We start from the raw sequence: 20,990 nt of genomic DNA on the forward strand, positions 1-20,990 counted from the left end.
CTCCCCCCAAGACCTCTATGAGGGGTCAGATTGAGAGAGGAGGGGGTCGGGGTCAAAGAAGTTCCCATAATCTCTATCTAGTACACGCATCTTTTTTTAAAAACAAAAAATTTTTTAATTTTTTTCTTTGGGTTTGTACAAGAAATTTACAGTGTGGAAAAATATACAAGTGAAAACGAGGCCATAAACCTGGGTGTGGGGAGGGGCCACTTGGTCACAAACACAAATAAACAAGACACTTCTGAGTTCTTCCTTTGGTCTGACTACAGCCCCCTCACCCCAGGAGAGAGGCTGCAGAGCTGGAACCTGGAGGGTCAGACCCCGGTCCCAGCCCTGTCCCCCCGACACGGGCAGGGTAGGGGCAGGCACGTCTGGAGCAGCTGGCACTGGTCCGCTTTCTCTGGCTTTGGGGTAGGGGAGTGTGGAAATGAGGGAACCCCTTCCTCCTCCCAGCGCCCCCACTCCCAGGGCTGGGTGGGCTGGCGAGTGTCCAGGGCTGAATGCAGTTGGCAGAGTGGCGATGGCAGTAGCCGGAGAGTGAAATGGGTCGAGTGAGGAGGAACCTGTGTGTGACAGTGAACACGGGGACCTTCAAGGAGGCTGATCTTGCTCATCCGGGTGGCAGGGCAGCCCCAAGTTCCTGGCAGAGGCCTGGAGCCTGGGGGCGGGGCATGCGCAGTCCAGGGGCCTTCGGTGGACCTGGGACTCCACCCCCCGCCTTCGGCAAACTCCCTGCAGGTCCGGGACACAGAGGGCCCTAGATTTCGGTGGCGGTGATCTCCTCGAGGCAGATGCAGGGGGCCGGCTCGGCCAGGCCCAGGTCGGCGAGCTCCCGGGCCTCCAGCTCCAGGCTGAGCTGCTGCAGCTCCTGCTCCAGCTGCCGGTTGCGCCGGTACATCTGGATGTAGTTGTGCTGCAGCTGCTTCTGGTAGCGGATCACCTGCTCCTTCTCGGCCTGCCAGGCCAGCCGCTCGCCCTCGAAGCCGTCCCGCTGCTCCTCGCCCCGCCGCCGCTCCCGCTGCAGCTCTGCCCGCAGCCTCTCCACCTGGGCCCGCAGGCTGCCCCCGACCCCGGCTGCTGCCCGCTGTGCCTTGGCCTCGTCGCTCTCCGCCAGGAGGAAGGGATCAGCGGTGGCAGGTGGCGCAGGGGGTTCGCGGAGTCCCGCGGCCTCGGTGTCCAACTGGCCGGCTTTCTCTCGCAGCCGCTCAGCCTCCTGGCGGTGCCGCTGCAGCTCCTGGGAACAGGCCTCCAGCTCCAGCTCCCGAGCCCGGGCCGCCTCCTGCAGGCCCCGCGCCCGGCCCTCGCTGACCCGTAGCGCGGCCCGGGCTTCCCGCAGCGCCACCCGCAGGGCCACCAGCTCACTGCCCTTCTGCACCAGCTCTGCCTGGGACTCCTTCAGCTGCTGCTTCAGCAGGGAGATCTCCCCCGACTTCTGGCACACCTGTTGCGGGGGAGGAATCGGGAAGGATGGTGAGAAGAGTTCTCCCAGGGGCTCGGGCCCTGAGATCGTGCGGGGTATGTGGGGAGAGCTTGTTTGATCTTGACACCCATAACGCAGATGGAGACACTGAGGCAAGATCAGTGACATGTCTGGAGTCATCCATCCGGCAAGCAGCTAAAGTAAAATCTGGACCCAGATCTTTTTCCTTCAGAGCGGGGGTCCTTTAAGCATCATGAAGCACTGCAGAGCCCTGGGGACAGGCTGGGGGCAGGCTGGGGGCAGGCTGTGCTACAGTGAGCACAGCTGAGGGCAGTTCCCACATTTCCACTGAGAGGCATGGCAGTGTCTTGGTTAACAGCACAGACACTGGAGCCAGATGGCCCAAGTTCAAACCTCAGCTCTGCCATGGACTAGCTGTAATTCTGGGCTCCAGCCTTCGTGGGCCTCAGTTTCCTCAAAGGGGGCTGTTAACAACACCCACATCACAGGGCATTACCAGCATTAGGGGATCCTCCCTACGTAACACACTTTGGATAAAGCCCAGCGCATAGCAAGCACTACGTTCTTAGTCTTAACTGGCTGAGGGGCAGTGGATAGGAACACCACCGGCTATGTGAGTGCTAAACCCGACTGCTGAGGAGCCCTATATGGTGCCACAAGGAGACCCCCCACCCAGAAAGGGGTGTCAGAGGGGAGGATGGGAGGGTCCTCTGGGAGTAGCAGGCCAAAGGGGGTGTATGGCTGGACCCCTTTTCCCAGTACGCCCCGCTTGCTGCCCCTCCCCCCGGTCTGGCCCACCTCCCACTTGGTCTCCTCAAGCCTTGGGCCGAGCTCCCGCTGCTCCCGTTCGAAGGTGGCACAGCGCCGCTCCAGCTGCTCCCGCTCCTGCAGCAGCTGCGCGAAGTCGTCCTGCAGCTGCCGCTTCTCCTGCTGCAGCTGGAACACCTGCAGCTGCAGCAGCTGCTGGGCCCGCTGGGCCCGCTGGGCCTGCACCGCACTGTCCTCCCGCAGGGCCTCGCGCTCCCGCTGCCAGGGTCGCGGCCGGTCCTCGTACGCCTGGGGACGACAGGGCAGCTCTGGGTCCCGGGCGGCTGCCCTGGCCCCGAGCCCCGGCCACCCACAGCTCTCCAGCCCCCGGCTGCTCTGGCGGCCCAGTGCCTGGGCTCAGGGATGGCAGGCTCCACCAAACCAGGATAATGACTACGACAACAGCCACGACCACTTTGGGGATGCTGGAAACAATATCCACGTTAGCAAGGGCTTCGGTAGGCGTTTCTAGGTGCGAGGCGTTATTCTAAGCTCCTTACAGTCTTTGCCTTACTTCATCCTCATGATAAATATTTCCTTTACAGATGAGGAAACTGAAGCTCAGTACTATTAAATATCCTGCTTAAGTCTGAAAGATAGTAGATGGTGGTGCTGGCTTTGAATCCTCACCACCCTGCAGGATAAGCTGGACGGCTGGGCTGGGGACCGGCCCCCCACCCCCACCCCAGCACAAATGGAAAAGCTCTGAGGACTCCCAGCACCTCTGGATGTCCTGCCATGCCACCCCCTCTAGGCCACACCTGACACACGGTCACCTCACTCTCGTCCAGACTGTCCCGCAGCTGCTGCAGCTCTGCCTCCCGGTCTCGGAGCTTTCCTTCCAGGACACAGTGCAGCAGGGCCTCGTCCGAAGGGGGTGGAGGGGGCGGGGGTGGGGGTGGAGAGCGCTCCCCGCAGGAGCTGCTGTCAGGGGAGGCCCGGGCACCGCTGCCCAAGAGTCCCCCAGCCACGCGGCCCCCCAGGGAGCCCGTGCTCTTGCTGGAGGAAGATCGGCCGCTGTCCGAGTGGGAGGGCCCAGTAGGGGCCCCTCGGGCTGGCCCGGGCAGTGCCCCCCGCCCAGGGCCGTGGGAGGGCAGGTGCCCGCCTGGGGAGTTGGTGGCTGGCTCTGCACCCCCGGTGCTGTAGGTTGGCAGGCTGGACAGTGAATTTCGGCCGGAGTCAGACAGTGTCCCCGATGGGCAGCCGCTGGCCCAGCCACTCAGGGCCAGGGGTTTGTCAGCAGCCGAGGAGGAGGAGGAAGAGGAGGACGAGGCAGGGCCCCCAAACAGCTGTGTAAGGCTGCCCTGGCTCCCAGACAGTCCGGCGGCCCGAGGACCCAGGAAGCTAGGTAGGGATGGTGCCCCTCGAGGTTTGGGCAGCACTGGCTTGAAGGCTGTTGGGCGGATCAGGATTTTCTCCATGTTCTGAAAGGAGGTCCCATGTGACACCGGGGATGAGCTGCCTGATCTTTCAAAGCCCTTATCACATTCCCTGCCCTCCCATCTGGGGTCCCAACCCCCACGTTAGTAATAAATGCTACCTCTGGCTGAGGGCTTCCTGACGTCCTTTACACCAAGCAATGTAAAAGGTTCGTCTCTAATCATTACAACAGCCATACAAGTAAAAGATTATCACTATCCCCATATTATGGATGAGGAAACGGAGACTCAGCAAAGTTAAAGGCCTTGTTCAAAATCAGATGTGTAGTTGTTGTACAGTAACAGTAATGTGAGCTGCTGACATTTATTGAGTACATGTTATGTGACAGGTACTAGGCTAAACCCTCATGTATGTTAATTAATTGAATGTTCGCAACAATCCTATGAGAGCCAACCTATTACCTCCTCTCTACAGATATGGAAACTTTGGCTCAGAAAGGTTAAGTGACTTTCCTAAGATCAGGCAGCTAGAATGAGGCAGAGCTCGGATTAGAACCCAGGTCTGGTGAATCTGGAGCCCACATTCTTTCCTCTAAATTGACCCCCCAATTCCAGCTTCTTCAGGGGCTCCTGATTCCACCCAGGCCCCAAAGGAAGGGCTGGTCCTCACCTTCTCCAGCTTTCCAGAGACTGGGATGAGCTTGGGTGGGGGGCCGCGTAGATGGGCACTGCGTGCCCGCTGCTCTCGGGCATCCTCAATGTCACTGCTTGGGCTGGGGGGTGACTCTGTCCGGAAGTCCTCGTTGATGTAGGTGAAGCCGGTGGCAGGGACAGCCTTCCTAGGAGGCACCGCTGGGCACAGTGGCTCCTGTGCCTCGTAGCCACCCCGCAGCAGGCCATCCTGCTGGCGGAAGAAGGTGGGCCCAGGGGGTCCGTGGTGGCGGGGAGGAGCTGGGCCCCCAGGACAGGGCCGGCCCGAGATGAGGCTGCTCACGCTGCCCATGGCTGGAGGCTGTGGGGCAGTGGTGGCCTCAGGAGCGGGCTCCAGGGGCACTGGCAGAGTCTGCACAATGGCCATGGTGAGAGAGGCTCAGGCCTGGCCAAGGGCCTCCAGGGGAACCTGTGAGCAGGGCAGGGGTGTAAGAGTCCCTTCACCTTGAGGTCCCTCCCTACCCAGGTCCCTGAGTCCCTCTCCAGACCCCTTGTCCCAGGTCAAACAGCCCCCCTGACTGTCCCCTGGCTCCCCCTCCAAGCACAAACCTCCATTCTTCCTGGGACCCAGACCACTGCCCTACTCTGGTCTGGACAGGCCTAAGGACTGACTCTACACACAAAGAGGATGATGGGATGCGAGGCCTGGTGGTTCTGTGGGGCCCCTGGCAGCAGAGGCCCAGGCCCCAGCCTAAACCTGCGTCCCTCACGGAGGCTAGGACTCATGTTTAGGAGGGAGCTCTCGGCCAGCTCCCAGCACATGTTCCTGGTCCCCTGGGACAGGTGGCCTCATTAGAGGGCAGTTTGGGCACAGGCAACCTCAGGGATATAGTCAACAACCCAGATGGTAATTAAGGAATAAAGAGCCAGGGCCAGGCCGTGTGGGCCTCCCCCAGCTGGGCCTCAGTTTCTCCCAGACGGAGAGGCAAGGGTGGAGCTGGCCAAACAAGAAACCCAGAGCTTTCAGGGAGCCCAAAGGTGCCCTTTGGGGTCTCCTGTCTTCCAGAGGTGGATAGAGGCACATGCTTGTTTCCAGAGCAACTCCAAGCCTCACCACACCCAATCAGACAGGCCTACAGGAGCCCCCGTGGGCATGCCGCTAACCTCTAAGAAACCATCCCCCAAGCGCTAGGAAACCATCCAGCTCTAGACGTTCCCCAGGGGAACCCCGGCTCTAGACATTCCCCAAAGGAACCCCAGGGGGTTGAGGGTGGAAGCCCCCCCATCACCTCTGGCAGCTGCTCTAAGATCTCATTTCCCTGGAACCCAGTGAAGAGGGCTCCACCTCGCCAGGCTCTGCTCCTTCCAGGAAGGGGACAGCTAGTCTCCACCGGAACTCCCTCCCCAGTGCTGAGGCCGAAGACCAGCACTCAGGCATCTGCTGAAGTCATCATGCAGAGCGGGGGCCAAGAAATGGACAGAGAATCGCGTAGGAACAGGAGTGTGCATGTGTACTTGTTTGCGTGCGTGAGGCTGTGCGCAGGCGCACGGAAATGAATTTGCTTTGTGGGTATGTGAAAACGTGTGAAAACATCATGAATGTGTGTGAGTGTATGTGTACGTTTGAACGGACGTACGAGTACATTCATGTATTGGCATGTGTGAATTCATACGTGTGTAAGAGTATGTGCATGCATCCGGATCACTCTTGGAAAATATGTAAAAGCGTTAACTGCGTACGTCAGAAGTAAACTTCTAGTGTATGAACGTGACTGAGAGAGGAGAATATCTTTGGATAGATGTCCATTGAAATGTATATGAGTTTATGCGAAACTCGACCGTGTGACCAGGAAAGCGAGTGTGCACAATTGTGTACAGAGAAGTGTGCGAAGGGAGCATGTGTGAGAGTGGGGGGGGGGGGGGGGAGACTGGGTGGCAAGCAGGGCCAGCCAGGGGAGCAGGAGCCTGGTTTCTGTCACTCGCTCGAGGGTGGGGAAAGGAGAGACACATCGTCTGATTCCTTTGCCTGACTCGTTCCCCCTCTTTCTTGCTTATATTCCACTAGGCTCACCCTCCACCAGCAGGGCATCCGGACTGGGCGCAGGGGTGAGCGGAGCCCACCCGCCAGGGCCAGCCCAGAGCTCGGCAGCTGGCCCACGCCCTCTCCGGCCCTCTCCCACCGCACTCCAGGGCATGGAGAGAGCTGTGGGGTTAGGGGCTTCTTAGGGACCACGGAGGCTGGCACCTCCGTCTGCATTTGCCCACTTCAATGAGCACTGAGAGAGTAAGAAGTAAGGGGAGGAGACAGACAGACTCAGAGAAAGACAGGGGCCCAAACGACGACAAGAGACAAAGACTCAGGGAGGCCCCAGGGTCAGGCAGATAGGGAGACTGGAGAACCAGTGAACCTGGGGCCCCGAAGCCCACGGAGCCAGGGGCCCCTGAACCCAGGAGAGACGACATAAAAGCTGGGCCCTGAGAGCCAGACACCAAAGGAGCCAGAGCCAGGCCTGTGGAAAGCCAGGCCCAGCCAGCCGGGCTCCAAGAGCGGGAGCCCGAGAGAGGAGGGGCAAGTGGAGGCTCCATTTTGAGAACTGCGCCGTGTCTGTGGGAGAGGGAGCCCCTGGCTCCCGCGGCACTCCTGGGGTGGTCACTCTGACACAGCGCGCACGCACCCCCTTAGGGGGCCGGGCGCGGCCGAGTGCCGGCTTCGGCCAGGGCCCCGGGCAGCTCTGGCTAAGCCGAACTCCCACAGACCTGTTTTGGGGGCTGAAGAGTTGGGGAAAGTCTCCCCCCGCCCCTCCACCCCCCCCTCCCAAACTCCAAGGACTAGTCAAGCGGGATCGAGTCTGGGATCACGAGTTCCCATTCCGCGACAGGAAGCCGGGAGCCCCCAACCCACCCTCCGGGGCCCCTCCTCCCCCTCGCTTCTATTAAGTGCGGGCGGCTGGGGGGACACCGCCTCCCCACCGGCCCACCGCGGCGCAGAAGTTGGGGGCGCCTCCGGGGCGCCTCCCAGCCCAGCGCCCCCCTCCCCCCCTCACCTCCGCCGCGCCGCTCCATGCTCAGCCCCGGGCCGCCCCCAGCGCTCCACAGGCGCGCCGCCCGGCTCCAGCCCGCGCGCGGCCACTCGGAGCCGCCCGGCCCGGCCCGGCCCCGCCTCCGCGGCGCCCCCAGCCCGGCCAGCCCCCGTCCGGCCCGAGTGGGCGGCGCGGCGCAGGGGAGGGGTCGGAGGGGCGTCCCCGCCCCGGGCGCGGACACGCGCAGGCAGCCCGCGTCACGCGAGGCCAGCCGGGAGCACGCAGGGGCTGCGCCGCGGGACCCAGGATCCCCGTTCCCCCGCCCCCCCACTCCGAGAGCCGGTCGGCTCAGGACTCGGCTGCGGCGGCGGGTCACCTTCTACCCCTACCCGGGCCCCGGGGCCAGCGGCAGCTGGTCATTGTTCGAGCACAAAGGGCCGGGCGCCACGGCGGCCGCCCTTCCCCCTCCGCTTCTCCGGTCGAAGCCTCCCCTCCAAGACACACTCTCCGGCTTCGAAGTCCAGAGCACGACGCCGAGGGTCGGCTGCCCCCCGCCCCCAACCCGTGCTGCCGGGACCCTGCGCCCCAGGACGAGTCGGGGGCCGAGGCTCGCGCGGGGCCTGCCCCCCACCCCCAGCGGTTGATGGAGGGATATTTGGACTTGCGGAGGTGGCGCCACCTGGCGGCGCATTCGGAGAATACACCCAGTCCCCCCCACCCCCGCCCGCCACCTTGGGGGCCCCTACCCGGCTCCTCAGCCCTGTACCCTCTCCTGCGCGAGCCCAGGCCTGTCCCAGGCGCGGCTCTCTGCTCCCCAACCTTCCCTCAGAATCATTTAGGAGGGAGATCCCCGTTGGGAGAGAGACGCAGCCCTTGGTCTCCCAACAATCACTGGGGTGAGCCGGTCCAAACCTACACCAGCCTCACAGCTGACAGCATTTCTCTGTCTTCTCAGGATCACAGATATTCTCACCTTCTGGCAAACAACACAATCGTAACACCCACACGAGCTTTCCCACGCAGTCCCACGCAGCCACAATCACGCAGTCTCCTCCATCACGTGGCTCCACGCTCCTTTCCATAATCTTTCAGGCCAACTCACACACTGACATACTCCGTGTCACATACCTTGTGCACAGTCTTTCACAACAACTCAAAGTCCTTACTACCGACTCACAATCTTAAGTAGGCTTCCTCTCCTAAGCATCTTTCACACACTGGTGGTCTTATTCACAGTCAGACAACTTTCATAGCAATGTGTTTCACAAACATTCTACCACACACTTTCCCTGAGGGGTCTCTGTGCCCCAGTCAGGTCAGCTGATGCCCACACCCCTGGGCAAGGACAGCTTCCCACCCCCCGCTTGCATCCCCACCCCCAAGGCCAAGGCCTGCCAGAGCTCCTCTGCCCCAGGAAGGAGCATCCCCCCCCTTCCAGGCCACAGCCCTGGCCGGCTCTCAGCTCTATTTTTAGCTCTATGGAAAGGGTTGTTTTTCTTTCTTTTTCCCTGGAAAGGGAGACATAACCCAATCACCCTCAGGCTCATCCCAGACCCTGAGCCTTACAAGAAGACACTGAGCCCCCTCCCCAGGAGAGACCCCCCTCCCCTGGCCTTGCTCTGATCCCAGCCTCTTGGGGCACCAGGAGCCTCCTCCTCTTTCTGGCAGGCAGCCCAGAAGCTCAGGCAGCAGCTGGGCTCAGCATGTGTGTAGGGGTGGAGGGTGGGGTGGGGAGGGAGGCAGAGGGCCGCTGCCCACTCCCTCATTCCCTGGGGGAGGGGGCTCATCCTCCCTTCTAGGGGAGGGAGCCAGGCCTACTCCTGTATTTAGGGACATTTACCCTCATGCATTCTCCGGGAAGCGAGGACTCCCACCCTCGCAGGAGTGGGCTTTCTGACCCTACATTGGGGGGAAGAGCTCCCAGTTCTTCAAGGAGGGGAGTGGTAGGAAGGCGACCCACTGGGGCTCAGGCATCTGCTCCCCAGACTGGAGGTATGGGGCAGGGGATCTGTACAGTGCCATCAAAAATAATGCCCTTCTCCGACACTTCAGGGATGAGGGCACCATGAACATGTTCGGGTGAAGAAAGGAGAGGAGCCCAGGTCACCCCACCTAGCCCAAGTCTCCGGTCCTGCGCTACCCGGACTCCAGGGGGCGTTCTGCTCCCGTTTCTACCGGAAGGTTTAACACTTCTCCAGGCGGAGAATGGAATACTGCCCGGCTGGAGACCTCGCAGACTCTCGCAGGACTGGGGAGGGAGGTCCTCGCCCTGATGCGCGGGTGGGGGAGCACAGCCCACATGTCTGCGAAGCGATCACGTGCTCGGCGCCTGTTTACGTCTTAGTCTTCACCTGTGGGCGGCCAGGAAGCAGGAACCTCCGGAGGTGTCCCACCCGGTCCGCCCCCGTCGGCGGTCACAGGGCAGCCCTTTTCTCCAACCCCGGTCAAGTGCGCGACAGCAGAGCGCTCTGTCCGCTGGGGGTCCGTGCGGGCCAGTGGCGCTGCTCCAGGGACTGCAGGGGTAATCTATGGGGCGCGTCCTTTCCTGAGTGCACGTGTGTTCGTGTGTCCCAAGTGCGTGGGTCTGTGCGCGCGCGCGTGTGTGCTCGCTGGTGTGACTTTTCTGTATCGGTTCCCTATTTAGACTCTCCCCTGCCCCGCCCTCCCCGTCCCCCAAAGTGGGACCCCCTTCTCACTCCAATCCTCGGCTTCTCCAGACCGGGAAAGTTCGCTCCGGAGCCGGGGTGTGTGGAAGGCTGGAGTTCCGATACTGCCATGTCCCCACCACTCACCCAGGGCCACCTGCGCCGCCGCTCCAGCTCCCGCCCGGCTCCTGCTCCAGCGCGGGCACCTCCTCGCCGCAGATCCGCCGGCTCGCAGCCAGCTCCGGACTCCGGGCGCCCGCCTGGCCCGGCCTGGTGGAGCGGGGCGGGGCGGGCGAGGCCGCGCCCCCGACTCAGGAGGGGAGTGGTCTGCCCAGCACCCCCTCAGCAGCGGACCCGGTATCCAGACCCGCAGTAGCTCAACGGTGGCCGGAGGCTCCCCCGCTGGCCTCCGACTTCACAGCCTTCTGGATTTGGTTTTCGACCAGGGGAAGGGGCGAGCAGCACGTGACCGAGAGCTAAACTACCTGGCTGCCCTAACCAAGTTGGCGATAGGGCTTTACTGCCACTTGCCCAGCCCCGTAGGGAGCCAAACTGAGTCCGCTCGCAGCTCGTTCCCCAGGCACAGGGAAAACCCCTAGGAAGCAGACAAAGAAGGTTCGGGTTTCACCAAAACAGATCCCGCCCCACCCTCTGGCCAGAGCTGCCCTAGCAGACCTCCCCCTCCCCTGGAGTAGGTGTCTGCCCAGGTGAGAGTGCTCGCCTGTCTTCTCTCCCCCCCCCCCCCCCCCCCCCCAAGCAGGGCCAGGCTTCCCTTAGCCTCAGAAGTTCCACCCACAGGCACAAACAGGAAGTTGCCCTGTATTGCAGGGAGGCACCTAGGGCTCCCTCCCTCCATGGCACCCAAGGCAGCCTGTGGGAGGGCACACAGTGATGTCTATAGGTATCTGGGCCATCTTTGCAGCCTGACTACTTGGGCAGCCGGAGTCCAGTGGATTTAGTCCCTTCTCAAACCCATCTGCAGTAAAGAAGCTGCTGGAGGACCAAAGCTGCCCCCCAACCCCACCCCCAGACAAATGTGACCCAGAATCTGAGGAGAAGGCTGCAGACCCAGCTGGTCCCTGCTTGGCCAGGCCCTTCCTGAACTCTCAGGGAGATTCTTAATAGCCAATCGGAGATAGGCAGAATCCCAGGTAACTTGACTTAACCTGGTCTGGTTGGGTACAGGGACAGTGACTCCCAGGAACCTTACACAGGACCCAGGGATCACCCCACTGCTTTCTAGGCTCCACAGAGGCTTGAACAGAGAGTGGGGCTGGGGGAGCATTAGCTTCCCCTGCCCCCCACCCCCATCATTCTGGCTTGTGCTGAGGTCGGGGGAGTCAGCTGGGAGGGTGGGGCAAGACAGACAGACAAGTGTGTATCTACCTTTATAGCCCCAATTCACAGGGACTTCAGGGATTTCCTGAGAACACACCAGCAGTTCCCAGACCAGAATGTAGAACCCACATCCTCAGAGGTAGGACTGACCTGGTGGCGTGCATCTGGAAGGCATGGCTGACGTTGTTACAGGCACTGGATGAGGCCTAGACCAGCCGGCGGCTGGGAATGATTACTGCAGGATTAGGAGGCCTGGCTCCAGCCAGTCTGGGAGAGACCCCCAAGAAGGGAGGCCCTGGAGGAGCTACCCCTTCCCTCCCCCCACAGGTTCTTCCCCAGAGAACAGCTTTATTCCAGGGTCTATTTCAGGAGCGAGTTGTAGCCATAGTTCTCACACCCAAAAGACCAGAACTCCCAGAGCCTTCCACAGGGCCCCAGAAGCCCACTTGGGTGGACTGGGGGAACCTGGTAAGGCAGCCCTGCTTGGAGGGAGCAGGAAGCCTCCGCCTACCCTTACAAAAGGCATCTCCCCACCTCCCTCAGAACACCCAGCATTGTGACCACTCTTGCATGCAAATCCAAAGGGAAAATAGCGCTTGAGGATATCAGAGGAAGTGAAACGGAAAAGTACCATCATTTAGGAACTATTTTTCACAAGGTCTCTTAAATTACAATCCCCTTCAGTACTTGCTGAAGATGAGAAATCCTGTTAACTTTTCTCAAACCTCCAGAATTAGAAACATCTGTGTGTGTATTGGGTGGGGGAGAGTAGGTCCTAGGTTCTTCATTTTTAAAGAATCTTAGAAGCTCTGACACATACTGATATAAGAGAAACACTGAGCGAACAAGGACAGAGGAAATGAATGGGGAGCCAGATAAGAAGACTGTGTTCGTGAGCCCGCACTCAGAGAGGTCAGCGAGTGGTTCGGATCACTGAGGGCCAGCTGGTCAGGCCGGGCCTAGGCATGTGGCCCAGTGACCCACACCTGTGCCAGGGATCACATGGAAATCTTCAGGGAAAATAAGGATAAAGAGACACCATCCTGTCATCCCTAAGCCACGAAGAGGTGTAAGGGGGTGTGTGGGTGAAGGCCCTTTAATGGTCCTGCTTCCTTGGGAGTGCACAGCTCAGAGACTCCCTATTGAAAGCAAGAGGAAAATACAGTTCTGGACTGGGGAGACACCTGGTGGGCAAATGAGAAAACACACAGAAACAAAGGCAATGGAAAAATTGTTTTCAGTAAAACTAGAAAAGGCTCTACAAAAAGTCCTGACTGTATCCACTCCAGTGGTCTGAGGCGGTGGAACAAGGAATGCGTGTCCACGTAGCAGGCACTCTGGGCTCACAGCTTTCTTCCATGGCTCTTTGGCCAGCTTCCACCTTTGGGGCCCTGATGCTACAGGGTCAAGCACCTAGGATCCCATGGTAGCCAGTGCCACCTCACGGTAGGGTCCAGAATGGGTAACAGAGGAGTCTGATACCCACTGTTTCACCCTTTGGCTCCAGATGCCTGGGCTGGAGTTTGGCAAGAAGTCCTCTATTCCCTTCCACGTTCAGGGGGCCTGAACTTGCTGCTTTGAACTCCATGTGCTCACTCCCACCTGAGGGGCTCTGTATCTCATTTCCTCTCTGCTCAGATCCCTCTTTCTCCAGATGTTCACATGGCTCAATCCTAGCTCTTTGAGACCCATCTCAGATGTCCTCTTAGAGATACCTGTTCAGATCTTCATCTGCACTAGGCTGTATGTACTGCGCTGTTTTCTTTTCTACATGACGTATCTCACTGTCTAAAAATACGTTTTGTGTTTGTTCATTATTTTTCTTGTCTCCCTTATTAGACTACAGGGTCTAGGGAAGCAGGGACCTCATCTGTCTTGTCAGTGCCATACTCCCAAGACCTAGAAGGAAGCTTGGCACACAGGAAGTTCTCAAGTCTCTCACAATGGAACTCTGCCCTAGGTTAGGCCCCTCTGACTGCGGAGGATCCCTAGCTTAGGCCCACAGGACAGAGGTAGCCTTGGCAGAGGGCTAAGCAGGTCTATGCCCCTGCCTGTCTGGCCAGGCTCCTTTCAGTGTCCAGCTCTGCGCTGCCTTCACCTGGAGGGCTTGGAGGGGTCTGGCTGGCAGGGCTGGTGCGCCTGATCCAAGCAAGCCTCAGAGTTCTGGGGCACAGCCCCCTTTTTGCCAGAAGAGGGCTTTTTGGCCGCTAGCCCATTGTCATCCTTGACCTTCTTGAGCCGAGCCTTGCTCTTTGGTGGTATGGAGAAGGTAAGAGAGGTCTTGTTGAATTCAAGTGGGAAGACACCTACGTCTCCATCAAAGCGGTTCTTGGACACCTGCAGATACCGTTTCCCTGGACCAGTTACCAGTTTCCTGTCCTGTAGGATCAGAACGTTGTCCGCTTCCTGGCTTGCCTGGGGGATGGGGGTGGGGGAGGGAAGGAGCAGTGAGAAGACACATGAGAAGCAGAAAGGAAGGTTGAGGGTCCAGGGAAGAAGGGCAGAGCTATGAACTACTGACCACAACCTGGGGCCACCTGAATCCTTCAGTTCCTTGACTACTCGCTGCTGCCCCAGATTGTGTACATGCTATTCCCTCTGATGGTTTAACACTCCTCCACAGCCCAGCACCCCACTCAACCCCTGCTGCTTATCATTCAGGTCCCCTTCATCGGGGACCATTCTTTTTTTATTTTATTAAGGTTTTTTTTAAATTTTTTTTATTTCTAGGAGAGAGAGAGAGAGAGAGAGAGACAGTGTGAGCAGGGGAGGGTCAGAGAGAGAGGGAGTCACAGACTGAAACAGGCTCCAGGCTCTGAGCCGGCAGTCAGCACAGAGCCAGACGCGGGGCCCGAACCCACGAACCGCGAGATCACGACCTAAGCGAAAGTCGGACGCTTAACCGACTAAGCCACCCAGGCGCCCCCATCGGGGACCATTCTTGATCCCCGTAAATAAAGAAGAAACCATCCGTCATCTTTCCACTCCTGTGTTCCTCTCTTCCCTAGCTCCATGTCTGTTCCACTGTGGCGGAGTTAGTGCTCCCCAGCCTGTATGCCCCGTGCCCAGGCCTGGCACCTAACAGGCCCTCAGTGTTATCCCTGGAAGCTCCGGGACTCGGCTGGTCCTGCTGCCCAGAAGACCCTCCCATTTATTTGATTGTTTAACACTTACTGTCTGCCAAAACTCAAGCCAACGTTTGTTGACACTTCCTCTCCCCAAATGGGTGAAGAAGTGTCCCCAGATGTCACAGGCAGACTCAGAGGTTTCACTGTTCCCCAAATGCCTGTGTTGCCTACTGTAGTGTTTATCATACTGAGCTACAATCACTGTCTTGCTATTTTCCCCACTGGATGATGTGGGCTCCTAGAGGGCGGCGGGGGGGGAGCAGAGGACCAACTGTTAGCAGCCTTTATATTCCTAGCACACGTATTTCTCAGGTCATGGCCCCAGAGGCAGTGACAGCTATCTCCTGCCTCTTCCAGGTGGACAGTCAGGATGATTTAAGGCTGAATGAGGGCCATCCCTGGTCACAACTGCCCCCTCTACCCTCCTAAGCTTGGGCTCCTCTAAAAGCCACTTACTTTGGCTGAGCCGAAAATTGACGCTGTCTGCAGTTCCTTATCATCATCCTCCTTCCGGGGATGAATGACCAGTGTCACATGGCAGCTATTGTCTGTTGCAAACTTTCGAAAGGCCCCAACGATGTAGTCTTGAGCTGCAATCCTGCCCCCACACCAACAAAGTAAAGAGGTCATCGGACACCGACAGACAAGAACATACATGCACTCTTGATTCATTTACATCTCCCCATGCCACAAACCCACTACTTCACTGTCCCCAAGGACTCACACCTAGGTCCCTATCTGTACTTCCTACTGCCACAACCCGCACTTCTATGAACACAAAATACACACGGGGTGGTGTGTGCCGGCACACATGTCAGAAAACAAGAATACAGTGTGTGTGCCTAAGGGCCAGCTGCCTAAGAAGACATGTGTGTTAAAGCGGGGTCCAGTTACACAAGAGGGTGTCACCTGTCTGTGGACAGCTGCTCATGCCCCATCATGAACTGCAGATTGTCGATGACCACATGACAAATGTCATACACGTACACTGCATGTTGCATTGTGTCTATCACAGTCCTGGGAAGAGGAAGAGGCAATGAATTCAAGAGTCAATTATAAGTAGTCTCCAGACCATCCCAGCAGAAAAGCCAGCATTCCTGAAATCTCTGTTGGGAATCTGTTCTCTTGCCCTCCCACTCTCAGAAAACACTAGGCCTTGGAATCTCACCTGATGCTCTGCTGCCCATGGAAAGTCATGAAATAGAGAGGCAGGTCCTCGAAGCGGTCAGCCCACTCGTCGTATTTGTCCAGTTGCTCTTCTAGCCGCCCCACGGCGAACTGTGTCAGCATGACCCGGGCAAGTCTCACATTGCTGATCTCAAAGCTACCCCACAGCGTGTTTACCCCCTGGGTACACAAATCCAGGGCATACTCACTGATGAATGTGGTCTTCCCACTGCCTGTTGGCCCTGCAGGGGGTTGAATACAGACCTGGGTAAGGGAAGAAAGTTCTACCCTTAAAATTAAGACCCAGAGCAAGGGCTTCCAAGTTGGGAGAAGCCTCCTCTTTAACACTGACCATGGCTCAAAGCCACATGTGCTTCATCACCTGATCCTCTGGCTGTTACCCCAAGGAGTGATCTCCCAAAGGCTCACCTGTGAAGACTGTCAGCTCGCCCTTCCGATGTCCCTTCAAAAGACGATTGAGGTCTGGGAAGCGGTTCCAGCGGATGCCAGCTGCCTGCTCCACATTCGACAGTTCTCCTAGCACCTCCTCCCGAAGCTGCCGGAAAGACACGATCGACTTGTGCCAGGCGGGCAGGGCAGTACGCAGAATACGAGAAAGATTTAGGCCTCGGTTCAGGGCCTCCAGGGGACGGGGCTGCTGGTCTCCAGGCCGCACCAAGGAGCATCGCTTGGGATTCAGTTTTCGGGCAAACAACTTGGCAGCTTCCCAGGACCTCAGGTCATCTCCTAGCCAGAGCACAATACGTCGAAACTGTTCGAGGTAAGGGAGCAAGGCAGGGGGTAAGCAGGCTGTTCCGCGGGGTAGGGCAAGGGTGGGCAGCCCTGTGGATTGGTTCAAGGCCAGGCTGTCCAGCTCACGACTAGTTAGTACCACCTCAACATCTCGACGACTGATCAGTGGTAATCCAAACAGATTGTGGTAGACACCAGGCCGGGGAATGGTGGTTTCCTTGTAGTGCACTCCATCTCCCTGGCCTTCAGCCCCTAGCAGCTTCAGGCCTCGTAATCCCAAACCTCCAGGGGAGAGCCAAGGGAAGACAAGGCTGCGGGCAGGCCGCAAATACCGCACACTGAAACGCCTGAGCGTGTCATCTGTTACTTTAGTAAGGCCAAACATCATCCGAGCCAGCTGGGCCTCCTCCGGCTCAGGCAGCTCCCAGAGAGGTACGGCTCGGTCCCAGATCCTCCGGACCTCCTCACTGTCCTCCGCTTCTGGGGCCTCACTGAGCAGGACCCCCTCTCTGGCCCCATCTCCTCGCCCCTCCACGCTGGCCTGGAAGTCTTCCCAGCTCCCCTCTGCTAGGCTGGTCATGCAGAGAAAGCAGCCTGTGGTCTTGTCGATGAAGAGGCTGAAGGAAGCAGCAGCACCATTCTGGTCCTTAAGCGGCAAGGCCTTCACAAAGGGGCTGGGTGCCCGCAGGCAGCTGTGGCCATCTTGGAAGGGGATCCCATGTGCCCGCAAATATTGGCGGATTTCAGTTGCAGTTACAGGCAATACTGGTACTTCCAAGGCTGGGAGAGCCTCTTTCCTGTACCGTCTTCGAGGAGGGCCTGGGGCCAGGCTTCTGGGCAGGCCCCTGCGACCCATCCACTCCCCACGCTGGGGCAGCAGGATACGGAGGGGGTACCCACCTCGAAGGAGTACCCACATTCTTAGTCAAACCGAGGAAGTCACTACTTGAAATGCTTTCCGAGGCTTTCACTAGGTGGACCCTAAGGATCCTCTGCACAGCTCCCTACAGAACCCACTAGAGGTGGTTTCTTTCTTCCAACTTCCCCCTTCCCTCTCTGAATCCTCTTCAGCCCCTCTGAATTGCTACTTCACATCTATGGCCATCTACAGGACCCTTCCACGTCCGGGGGCTTCTATCTGGCTCTCTATCTCCATGGCCCTGTGCAGCCACCACCTCACCTCTACGACCCTCCGCACTGCCCCTCACCGCCGTGCCTTGTCTAGATCATCTCCTCACCACTCCCGCCCCTCCAGGGGATCTCCTCGCCGTCCTCATGTCTACCGCCGCCTGCGTCCTTCCTGGCCCCAACGAGCCGGCCCCCAACTCGAGGCTCTCTTCGCCGCTCCTTCCTTCGAAGGGGACTCACAAGTAGAGCGCCACCGGGTGGCTCCCGCCGGTCCCCGCGCTCACCTCGTCCCCGCGCCCGTGTCCTTCCTCGGCTCTACTGCCAAGAGCGGTGCCGCTCACGACCGTGGCCACGCATCACCACCTTTCCTTCGCTCCTCTCTACCGCAACGTGGGTCTATGACCTACGCCCCGCGCCATGACCGCGGAAGCAAAACTCCCCGGACGCGTGTGTTCCCGGAACCGGAAGCCTCGGCGTTCGTCCCGCCCCCAGCCCGCGAGGCCAGGCTGGGCTGCAGGGCGCTGTGGCGATGACCGCGCGCGGGACCCCGAGCCGCTTCCTGGCCAGTGTCCTCCACAACGGGCTGGGTCGCTACGTGCAGCAGCTGCAGCGTCTCAGCTTTAGCCTCAGTCGCGATGCTCCCTCGTCCCGCGGCGCCAGGTGAGCCGGGCGAAGGGGCGCGGGGTGCTCTCGGGACAGAGGTCGCCGAGGTCGGGCGTCGCCGTGTTTACTCTTCTCGGCTTCATCAGGGAGTTCGTGGAACGGGAGGTGGCCGACTTCGCCCGACGGAACCCGGGGGTCGTAATATACGTGAACTCGCGGCCGTGCTGTGTCCCCAGAGTAGTGGCCGAATACCGTGAGTGGGGCCGGACGAGGGCTGGAGGGCGGCATCCTGGGGGTTCCTCGCGGGCTCTCCTTCTTCTAGTCTTACCCTGATCCATCCGCTTCCTTCCTTCCTCCCACCCCCTTTCGGCCAGTTAACGGGGCTGTGCGCGAGGAGAGCATCCACTGCAAGTCAGTCGCGGAGATTGCGACGCTGGTGCAGAAACTGGCGGACCAGTCGGGCTTGGAAGTGATCCGCATCCGTAAGCCCTTCCACACGGACAACCCTAGCATCCAGGGCCAGTGGCACCCCTTCACCAACAAAGCGACGGCGCTGGGCGGGCTGCGCCCGCGAGAAGTCCAGGATGCTGCCCCAGCCCAGGTGCATGTGCCGTGACGCGTTGCCCCGCCAACTCCAGCCCCAGGCTTTGGACTCTTACCCTGGTGGTAGTGGTTCCTCCTCTTTGGTTCAGGGAATTGCAAACCCCTGCAGGCAGATGGAGCCCACCAAGAGGGAAGTTGACGCCAAAGCTTTTGCTTGGGATAAAGAAGAATGGCCTGTCTTCGTTGCGTAGGAGAAAGGGCAGTGACTTTGTTAGTCTCCTAATTATTACCCAGTTGACATCCTTGAAACCTGACTCTTCAAGGATTTTACAGGCTTTTATTTCTGAAATCCAGATTGATATTAGCGATCTCAAATCTGGGTGTGGGGTTTCAAGACTGGCTTCTGAAGAATCTCTGATGTCCTATTGCCTTTTTTTTTTTTTTTTTAACATTCATTTTTGAGAGAGAAAGACAAAAGTGTGAGCGGGGGAGGGGCAGAGAGAGAGAGGGGGAGACACAGAATCCAAAGCAGCTTCAGGCCCTGAGCTGTCAGCAAAGAGCCCAACTCGGGCTCAAACTCACAAACTGAGATGATGACCTGAGCTGAAGTTGAACACTTAATGACTGAGTCACCCGGCACCCCCCGCCCCATCCTATTTCTGTAACCATTGAACTAAAGACAGCTAGCATCTTAGATTCTGGTGTGAACCTGGCATTAGGACAGCCACTTTACATCCGTGTGAGTGTTTAGATTAGAAAACTGAGATTAATAAACTTGCCCAAGGTTACACTTGAGGTCTTCAGAAGGTGTATATTTTAAGTCTAATGCCATTTTTCATGATCCTAAAACCAGAAGGGAAACATAACAACCCTTCAGGATGGTTAGTATTAAAGGCCATGTGATTAATCCAGTCCTAACCCTTGGAGAGATTCTCAGGCCAGGTCCCTGGTAACAAGCTTGCTGTGGTCCTAACTACTCCCCAAGACCCAACCCTTCTGCAGTAATGAATTCATGTTTTCCCTTGTTGGGGGAGGGGAGGGACTGTAAAGCTTCTTGGGGATGGGCAAGAGAGCTGGTAAACAGGGAGCATCTTCTAGGCTTAGCCAAAACAAGGGGGAGGAATCATGAGGAAAAGAGCCAGGAGATAAAAACCTAGAAGCTTTTGTATGAATTCTTGAACTGTTGTAATTTTGTTTGTCATACCCATACCACCGTGATCAGTGAGTAGTGAGAGCCTTGTAAAGGCTTGTGTATCCACCCAGGGCAGCCAGGTGGAAGCCGAGGGTCCCAGTTTCCCCTGCAAATGGTTTTATGGGGAGGAGAGCCAACCCTGCAGCACCGTTTTCCATAGACTCAGAAGCCTGCCCCCTGGCGATCAGGGGAAGGCCAGTCTAGACCAAGCAGACCACACATAGCTGTGGGGAAAGAGGGTATTTATTAACCAACAGGAGGGGGAGGAGCTGAGCCCAGGCTCCCCACTCGGTCACATGCCTGTTCTGCCCGCCTAGGTGGTGAGTGGGGGCATTCCTAAAGAAGTATAGCCGTTCTTACAATAAATACATTCATTGTGGGGTGGAGGTGGGAGAACTTGGGTGAAGGGCAGTAAAAACCCGTGGGATTCCACGTTCTCAGCTACAAAAATAACAGTCATCCTCACCCAAAGGGAATGGGGGAACTCAGTCAGGATTTGATTGTCCCATATGGGCCTGGAGACTTCAGAGGCCCCTGGACCCTGAAAGTGCCCCGGTGAGGTAGGACAGGGATGGCAGCCAAGCATCCAAACTCCCAGCCTCTGCCCTTTGCATAGTTCCAAGAATGGGCGTCATGTGCCAGGCGAGACATCAGATCTCCTCCCCCTGCTCTGGTCCAGGGGTAGCAAATGCTTGGTCCCCAAAAGGGAGGCTGGCTCATTGCAGTATTGGTCACCCGTCCTAGGGAAATGTCTGAGAGGACAGCTGAATGGGAGAGGGCTCTCCCTCTGAAATGTCCGTGGACCAAACCCAACAGATAGAGGTCCGAAGCAGCAAAGGGAGGCTCAGAAACGCAAGTGGAAATGTAAGCATGTGTGTGTGAAGGGACATGCCTGGGACTCTGTCTGTCACTCTTGAGAGTGACTAAGGGGGTGAGGAGGTTGACCGAAGAGGGCTGCACATTAAGGACGAAGAGGGGAATGACACAGTCTTACCTCAGTCCCCTAGGGCTGGGACTAGGGGAGAAACCTAGGTTGGATGGGATATGGCGATTGGAAGGGCACCCAAAGTCCAGGAGAGACGAAACACAAGAATGTACCAGGAGATGGGGTGGGGGCCCTGCAGCCCAGCTGATAGACATTCATCCATGTGCACATGTGAATGTATGCAGGGCTCAGGTGGCTCTGGTGGCTGGC

General features: G+C 58.4%; 3 protein-coding genes across 7 annotated transcripts; 1 reads left to right on the forward strand and 2 right to left on the reverse strand.

Moving 5' to 3' along the window:
• Positions 1-91: 91 nt before the first annotated feature.
• On the reverse strand, positions 92-10,546 carry LZTS2 (leucine zipper tumor suppressor 2). Of its 4 annotated transcripts, none has more exons than XM_039249255.1 (5): positions 10,091-10,546; positions 4,298-4,747; positions 3,010-3,672; positions 2,240-2,497; positions 92-1,441 (listed from the first exon to the last, which is right to left on the reverse strand). In XM_039249255.1, exons 2-5 carry the CDS (start codon positions 4,703-4,705, stop codon positions 758-760), a joined length of 2,013 nt encoding a protein of 670 aa, XP_039105186.1. In that variant the 5' UTR covers positions 4,706-4,747; positions 10,091-10,546; the 3' UTR covers positions 92-757. The 4 variants fall into 4 exon arrangements, with proteins under 4 accessions (XP_039105186.1, XP_039105189.1, XP_039105188.1 ...); XM_039249258.1 differs by having other exon boundaries at positions 3,025-3,672; positions 10,091-10,543; XM_039249257.1 differs by lacking the exon at positions 10,091-10,546 and adding an exon at positions 9,995-10,016.
• Positions 10,547-12,500: 1,954 nt separating this feature from the next.
• Positions 12,501-17,854, reverse strand: TWNK (twinkle mtDNA helicase). 2 transcript variants are annotated; one of them, XM_039249305.1, is made up of 6 exons: positions 17,742-17,854; positions 16,006-16,132; positions 15,578-15,840; positions 15,319-15,426; positions 14,866-15,007; positions 12,501-13,696 (listed from the first exon to the last, which is right to left on the reverse strand). In XM_039249305.1, the coding sequence occupies exons 3-6, from the start codon at positions 15,697-15,699 to the stop codon at positions 13,376-13,378; spliced, it is 693 nt and encodes a 230-aa protein (XP_039105236.1). In that variant the 5' UTR covers positions 15,700-15,840; positions 16,006-16,132; positions 17,742-17,854; the 3' UTR covers positions 12,501-13,375. The 2 variants fall into 2 exon arrangements, with proteins under 2 accessions (XP_039105236.1, XP_039105235.1); XM_039249304.1 differs by having other exon boundaries at positions 15,578-15,818; positions 16,006-17,854.
• Positions 17,855-17,935: 81 nt separating this feature from the next.
• MRPL43 (mitochondrial ribosomal protein L43) lies at positions 17,936-19,099 on the forward strand. Its single transcript, XM_039249274.1, has 3 exons — positions 17,936-18,117; positions 18,207-18,313; positions 18,435-19,099. The coding sequence occupies exons 1-3, from the start codon at positions 17,987-17,989 to the stop codon at positions 18,674-18,676; spliced, it is 480 nt and encodes a 159-aa protein (XP_039105205.1). The 5' UTR covers positions 17,936-17,986; the 3' UTR covers positions 18,677-19,099.
• The last annotated feature ends 1,891 nt before the right edge of the window (positions 19,100-20,990 follow it).

This window comes from Hyaena hyaena, unplaced genomic scaffold (assembly GCF_003009895.1).
Source record: "Hyaena hyaena isolate Hyena2069 unplaced genomic scaffold, ASM300989v1 scaffold_331, whole genome shotgun sequence".
Taxonomy (NCBI): Eukaryota; Metazoa; Chordata; class Mammalia; order Carnivora; family Hyaenidae; genus Hyaena; species Hyaena hyaena.